This window comes from Lathyrus oleraceus, chromosome 4, assembly GCF_024323335.1.
Source record: "Lathyrus oleraceus cultivar Zhongwan6 chromosome 4, CAAS_Psat_ZW6_1.0, whole genome shotgun sequence".
In the NCBI taxonomy this organism is placed as follows: domain Eukaryota; kingdom Viridiplantae; phylum Streptophyta; class Magnoliopsida; order Fabales; family Fabaceae; genus Lathyrus; species Lathyrus oleraceus.
Window position 1 is genome coordinate 39,757,564 of NC_066582.1, and position 7,861 is coordinate 39,765,424.

Here is a 7,861-nt window from a genome sequence, read left to right on the forward strand (position 1 = left end):
GAAAAAAATAAACACAACAAAAAGAAATAAAGGATGTGAAATCGCAGCATTATTTCGTCATTGTAGTTCGTAGCAATGAATGGTGCTGTAAGAACCGCCGTCAAGTTTTCCGGCGACCACAAAACATCGCCGTCGAGCTTAGATCTTAACGGCGGCATCGGAGTAACACCTCCTTACAATTCATCCCATGTCTTGGCCACCAGATCATCCAGGTATGTCCCTCTCTTTCTTCTTCTTATCAATGCTAATTTTCTCATTATTTTCTTTGTGGATTCACTAGGTTTTGACTTGGAATAATCGATTGTGTGTTTTTTGTTGCAGACAAGTTCTCTCTTACTGGACTTGCTCTAAGCTTTGTGCAATTTTCTTTGTTGGTGGAGTTGTTTTTGGTTACACTCTCAGAGGACGTGTTAAGCGTTGGGCTTCCAAAATTCTCAAGAAGCTTAGCTGAAACAAACTTTTGATTTCACTTTTTTGTGGTGATTACAGTTACTGATTTTGTTAGGGTTTTGTTTTGTAGAAATCCTAGCTTGAGAAAAAAATTCAATTTTGCTCAATTCTTAGAGATACTTACTGATTATGATTGTTCCTTGATACAGAATTTGTTATGGTTTTGAATTTCACACTTAACTAGTTTCGTTCTTCGTGATTTCGAACAGGTTTATAGAATTGACTCCTTTGAAAAATGACGTGTTTCCATGATTACAATTAATTTGTTCATTTTTTCCTTCAAATTATTTCCGTTATTGATGTGCAGGTGTCATGTCTGGTGTCCTTGTTTGTGTGTGTCCGTGCTTCATATGCCAGCTGATGGCACAAGTTTTATCATAGGACATGAATCTTGATTAATCTGTGAAATAATGTGTTTGTTAATTTTTAGTTTCTACTGAAACTGATTTTACAGTTTTTTAACCTCCTCAGTTTATTTCACTTGCTGTTACTTATATGTGATCATGCTGTTCTTAGTCATTCTTAGTCAATAACACATTTGCTTTTGCTTTTGCTTTTAATATCATCTGTGATGAACTTTTAGAAGAGGATTATTACCATGCCTGCAGTCGATTTCCTGCATTTGATGCAGTCATATAGATCACAGGCCTTTCTATCAAAATGGGGATTGCCTGCAATTGCGACAAATGCAGGAAAATGCACTGCTTTAAAGATAAGTTTGCAGAAAACTTTGGTATGTTGTACTGAACTGTATTTTACAGCTCAATTAGATGTACAACTTCAGTATAGACATGTTCCTGTCATACCATTTCCATGGTATCTAATTCTTATTTCTCCCTCCTTTCATTCAAGTAGTTTGTTGGCAAGCAATTGTAGCCTGTCGAAATTCCACCATGATCTCTTGATCTGTCATACAGAGGAGCTCAATGATCATGACTAAGCTCTGTACTAAAAAAATGCTTATTTATTTAACTTTTTGTGAAGCTACAATACTGAGATAGCTGCATTCTTTGTATTGTACCCACACGTTGAAGTACTATTAGCTTGGTTTCAGCACATATTAACAACAAAATTCCGAGTTGTGGCAGGAGGAGCCTAATAAACTCCCTTAAGTTTAGGCGTGGTTTCGGCACAACCAACACCGGCACAATTTTAAGTTGTGGCAGGAAGAGCCGGAGTAATCCATCAAGTTCAGGTTTAGTAATCACGCATCGGTCAAAATTATTAATTTGAGAGGAAAAAAAAGATATAATTAGTCAATAAGTTCCTTAATTTAATTTAATTTAATGTTCTAAGAAACCGTTAAAAGTTAGTCTCTTGACTATGTTATATCCTTTTTAAATTATGATGATTTATCAGTTTTTAAATTATAAGGGTTTATCAGTTTTTAAATACTGAGTCAGATTTGTATTAATGGTCTTCCTATAAATAGGATAACGAAAGTCAAGTTAAATGGTTGATTTTTAAGGTTCTTTAATTAAGGGACTAAAGTAAAATATTAAATTAAATTAAGAGACTAAAACATGTATTAAGAAAAAAAAAAGCACTCAATGAAAAATGTTATTATCCAATTCTAAATTTAATCATATTGAACAACTTTGTAGTACATAACACTTTTAATTGTTATGGTGTCTTTTGTATGATAATTTTTTAATGCACCATATATTTAGACATTATGTGAAAATACTAAAATGTCCTTTAAATTTTAGAAATTTATTTACGGAAGTATTCAACACACATGTAAGTCATTCTGAGTGACATCTTGTTATTTGGATTTTTTTTATACCGGAGATGTAACTCAAAATTTGTATGTTGATGCATTTTCATAATGTATGCGCAGCAATAAGGAATTAAATTTGACAAAATAAAATTAACATTTATAACATAAAATAAATATTACATATATGATTTCAATATAAAATGCTTCATTACACTTTAATATCCAGATGAACGTTTCAGAATCTTCACAATATCTTCAATCGATCTTGATATCGTCGCTTCCAATTCGAACGAAATTTTTGTTTCAAAATGAAAAGTGTATTCCACATAACCCTTACATCTATATCCGTTTTGAGCTCAAAGTTGCTAGACTCAATCTTCCATTTGTTCTCAATGGTGAATAGTACTCGATTTTCGATTGCCTTACATAAGGTAGGAGATTATGGATTCGTATTTCAAATCTGCAAAAGATGTGTATTCGTTGAACTTAAACTTTTGTTCGTGTGTCACGTTGGAGAATGAGACATTGTGAGTACCAAATGACTAATATTCGTAACAATTAAATTGCTAAATTGCATTTAAATAATATTTCAGCAATCTAAATCAATTTACTTTAATGGTGATTTCAATAAGAAATCTATATGTGTCTTAATCAATTTATATTTGGTTAAATATTTTATTTTATTTTTAATATAATATTAAATTATTAACTAATTTAATTTTTTGTATCATATTTTTTATTTTATTTTTTATTTTCTATTAACTAATGTATTTTTAATTATTTTATCTATAAATTAAGCTAAATTTTTATATATTCTCTATTATTTATAAATTAATCTAAAAGTCATTTTATTTTTTTATTTATAATTTAATTTCAATACTTTTTTCAATAAATGATTTTTTTTGTTTTTTCTTCAATGAACATATTAATTATACTACCAACTTTTTAAAAGAAGAATAAAATATACCATAAGAAAATATGCTGCCTCACAATAAGTGTTTTTATTTTATTTTTAATTTTTACATTTTTTAAGATAATAATTAATTATATTGATTTTAATGATAAAATAAATATTATTTATTAAAATAACTATATTATTATATTTCAATGATAGTTTTAGTGAAATAATTACATGATTTAAAATATAAATAAATAAGAATAATTTTTTTTAAAGAAATAATAAATATTATATTAATATTTAAAATAAATAAATAATTTAAGATAAATAAAAATATGAAATATGACCTCTACGAGAGGGTGAGAATAGTTTTAAATTGAAACGGAGTGTTTCATTTTGAAGAATTTCAAGTATCTATCTCACTTGCTTATTAAAAAAAACCTATCGCACTCGTGTCGTGCAAGTATATAGAGTTGATAAATGATAATGGTAAGGTAAAGACTCTAAACAACTGTTAGATTTGTTCAAGAGACTAAACTGAAAAAAAATACAGAACTTCTATATTTCCGCGTTACATTATTCAACAAAACATCATCGAAAAAATCTTTGTTTTCGATCTCATTGTCTTCTCTTCTCTTCAGGTATGTATATCAATCTCTTCTCCTTTTGTTATTAACTTTGTAATTCCTCATCATTCACGTAACGTTGTTTTCCGCTATTGTTTGCACATTGTTTTTTCTTCGCCTTATATTCATGGATCTATCATGATCACTTTGTTATTATCGAAATCTTAAACAGATCGATAGATCTTAACTTCAGTTTCCGAAGATTTCAAGCATTTTGTCATCAATGGACGATGCCGGAGTCTCGAAATTAACTGCCAAACTGAAGGAAATATTTCAAAAGTGGCAAACGGGTTCTAAAGAGTGCGACGACGAACATTCCGTTGCGAATAATGTTGGCATATCACCGATGATTAACAAGAGGCTAAACAGTTTAATGTTCTGTGATTCTGATGAAGATAGCTGCAATAGTCCTAAAGGACCACATGATGTTCCCAAAGGGTACTTAGCTGTTTATGTTGGCCGGGAGCTTAGGAGGTTCATCATTCCAACAAGTTACCTTAGTCACTCTCTTTTCAAAATGTTGTTGGAAAAAGCTGCTGATGAATTTGGTTTTGATCAGAGTGGTGGACTTACAATTCCTTGTGAAATTGAGACTTTTAAATACCTTCTCAATTGCATGGAGAATACCCAGTTTCAACATGATGACAACAACTCAGGTAAGTTAATTACTTTACTAAATATCATTTCATGTATAGGTATTTACATAGCTGGAGACGTGCAAGACGGATCACCACATAAAGACCGAAAATTTGTCATGATTATTTATCACCAGATCACCATATATTTCGGGTTTAATCTATTTAACTACGATTTAATCATAAAAAATATGTAATGATGTTCTGTTTAACTATGACAAAATTTTGGATTTTGTGCTAAAGTCGGCCTTGCAGCCGATCTTAGGTATTGCATTGCCTCTTTTAGTCTTGATTCCGCCAAAATATCAAGGCTAATTATTAGAGTATTTTGTAGCAAATCGTAGCTTTTTATTATCTTTTGCATTAGTAGTTTTTTTTACTAATTATTGGACTATTTATAAATTTGCAGCTGGAAACACATGAGCTGTGGAAGAGTGAATAAACTAATCTGATTTTATAGAGGTGGAAAGCACAGTGCTGGTTTCAAGTGTGAACAAAGTTTCCCTTGATTCTATCATTTATTTATTTAATTTCATTGATACAAAAAAAAATTAGAAATATTATTTATTTCCTATACAAAAATTCATTGATACATTTTATGCTATGATATTTAAGAACTGTACCCATTAATATTGTCCTTCATTCCTAATCCTTGTACTTTACCTTCTAAATTCTGTTTACATATTCAAATGATATAAACTGAAGACTAATTTTCATGTAGCAGAAGTTGCTTCTTTACTCTTGATAAAATAATTGTTATGTAAAATGTGACATGTGCTTTTGTGACATAATCTTCAATCAAATCTCGTTTTGAGCTGTCTCTGATCTATTCAGACCATATGATAATTTATTATTGAAGTAAATAATAGTTAAAGTGTTCTTCATGTTCTGATAATAAAAGCATCCTTTGTTCTCTGCATCGAATATGTGCACATGGAAACTTAGTTTTTTTTTTTAAAGCTGTTATACAATAGGCTTTACTAAATTTAGAAGGGTGAAGAGATAGAGTTTCATGGTTTTATTTTTATGAAAAAAAGTTTCATTTAAAATTGTTTAATTGAGAGGTGGACTATAGGATAGAATATACAAATTGCTAAGTTGATTGCATAATACATAAAACAAACTATATAAACTATTTTTTTTTTCTTTTTGCAAAGAATCACTGATTATTTATACAAAATTATAAAATTAAGGAGATAAGGGTTACGAGAAATTGACACCACTTTTGTCCTCTCCTAGTCTAATTCACTCCCCCTCACTATTTGTGAGAATTATTCTATTTTGCATTCTTGAACCTTTGACTCTAAAACCTTTTGAATTAAGTGCCATGAAATCAAGAAAACTCAAGTTTGGCAATCCTTTACAATTTTATCTGTGTATCGGAACAACTACAAGTCCAATCTTGGACAATTACAACTTAGTCCAACCGAAAGAAAAGCATCCAAAACCATATAATTTTATATCCTTAGGTGAAAAGAATCTTTTTGTTTTCGAAATAAAATAGAGTTTTGATGCGGCGAAGTGGATTTTTAGAACGAAGGAGCGGAGATTGTCCTACAAAGTTAGTAATCTAACACTAATTCAATAAATAAGGGAGAAAGTAGTTTGGAATTGTGACCGAGAGAATACTTGAAATTGTGCGTGTTGTGTTTTATATAATGTGGACAGTTAAAACTGTCTCCGTGTGATTTGGCACCTTACACGAAGGATCATTTGATTATATTTGACGGTGGATAGTCGTCTAAAGGCAAGGATCGAGTGAAGGTCTTATGGTTGCGAGTGCACCGAGTCTTCAATGTTTTGTTACACATGTATTGGCTTAAACCTCATAATTATTGGAATTTCCTGTCCTTAAGTACCTGGTTGGTCCAGAACACTAAGTGTGATTGAAGGTCCATCAATCTACACAAAATTGAAACACTTAAAAACCTAGAATCTTATATATGTCTCTCAACAATAACCAATCACATCAAGGATAAAAAGTTCTTTCAAAAAATCTTTGTGATGAAGATAAAAAGTTTTTTCAAAAGATCTTTGTGATGAATGATATTTAGAGAGAAATGAATGTCCAACTTTAATGAATGAGGCTTTTTAAAAGAGTCAATGAAAACAAAAATCAATTATGATTCATTAAGACATAAAAATTAGAATACACACACAACATGATTTGAAACACAAAAAGCCTGATTCAAATTAATGTGTCACATTGCCTCAAAAATGTCGAACACTACCGATCCATCATAAAACCTCAACATTAATTCTCCTATTTATTCATCAATCAATAAGGGCGCTACCTGTAACTAGGAATGATATTTGTTTCTAAATTTTCTACCATATCCAAAACTATAAAGTCATTTGGAAATACAAAACTTTCAATGTTCACTAGTACATCTTTTAGAATTCTGTAAGGATAAACTCATGATTTGTCTGCTAAGGTGATTATCATTCTTGTAAATTTCGATTCTCCGATATTTATCTTCGACATAGTGAATTTAGACATTAAGTTAATGCTCTCCTCTAAATCACATAGCACCTTTTCACATGTGATTAACCAATTATACAAGGAATAATGCAATTTCATGGGTCTTTTAATTACAGAGATAACATATGCTTAATTGTTGCACTACACTCTTCATTTAGAAGTATCTGATCAATATATATATGAGTTTTATTATCTTTTCAAAAAAAAATTTATAAACTTTTCATAAAATGACATTTGCTCCAAGGCATCTTCTAAAGAGATGTTTACTTGAAGCTGAGTGTAAATCGTTTCCGTTTCCCTTTACTTTATTTTTAAAATATTATAGAAATTTAAATGATAAAAATCATTTTGAAAAGAGTTTTACACAATTGAAAGACTTTGACGCAACATTATAAACACCAATAAGATAGAGATAATAAGAGTGCAATATGTTACTTAACCTTCAATAATTCAAATAATATGTTTGAAGTATTTGAGATTAATCAATCTTTACAAAATCTAGAATTACAATTTAACGACTTAATCAACAAAGACATTCTTTGGAAAACTCAATCTAATCAGACCTAATGGTAAACCATCAGAAATTGTTCTTCCACTATATTTGGTTTTGGTATAGAACTCGATTACAACAAAATCACATAAAGAAATTCCGATAAATTTCTCAATCTTGACTAAATTTATCTTCTTCCTTGATAAATCTTTTTTTTGTAACATAACTCATAATAACTACGATCTTTATCACTACCTTTATCACAATCCGGAACCTTTGAGAAAATTCAATCTTCACATTTGTAACAATTTTCACTCAATCATGTTTGTAAGACTTGAAATTTTTCTTCACAAGGTTGACCAAATGCAATCATGAGTCGATTCATATGCATACATGAGTAGATTCATATGCAACCATGAGTTGATTCATATGCAATATTGAATCTATTCACGAGACCAAAATTACTTGATATCCTTGAATTGATTCATTTAAGATTCACTTAGCTAAACCTATATTTTATGCATGAAAAAGACCATTTTTACCTAGTATGAGTGTGAGGT

The 7,861-nt window shown here is 29.9% G+C and overlaps 2 protein-coding genes across 2 annotated transcripts; both read left to right on the forward strand.

Annotated features, from left to right (window-relative positions):
* LOC127138713 (uncharacterized) lies at positions 1-649 on the forward strand. The gene is made up of 2 exons (XM_051065212.1): positions 1-212; positions 322-649. Exons 1-2 carry the CDS (start codon positions 76-78, stop codon positions 449-451), a joined length of 267 nt encoding a protein of 88 aa, XP_050921169.1. The 5' UTR covers positions 1-75; the 3' UTR covers positions 452-649.
* Positions 650-3,465: 2,816 nt separating this feature from the next.
* LOC127138712 (protein SMALL AUXIN UP-REGULATED RNA 12) lies at positions 3,466-5,047 on the forward strand. The gene is made up of 3 exons (XM_051065211.1): positions 3,466-3,709; positions 3,867-4,350; positions 4,739-5,047. The coding sequence occupies exons 2-3, from the start codon at positions 3,918-3,920 to the stop codon at positions 4,750-4,752; spliced, it is 447 nt and encodes a 148-aa protein (XP_050921168.1). The 5' UTR covers positions 3,466-3,709; positions 3,867-3,917; the 3' UTR covers positions 4,753-5,047.
* The last annotated feature ends 2,814 nt before the right edge of the window (positions 5,048-7,861 follow it).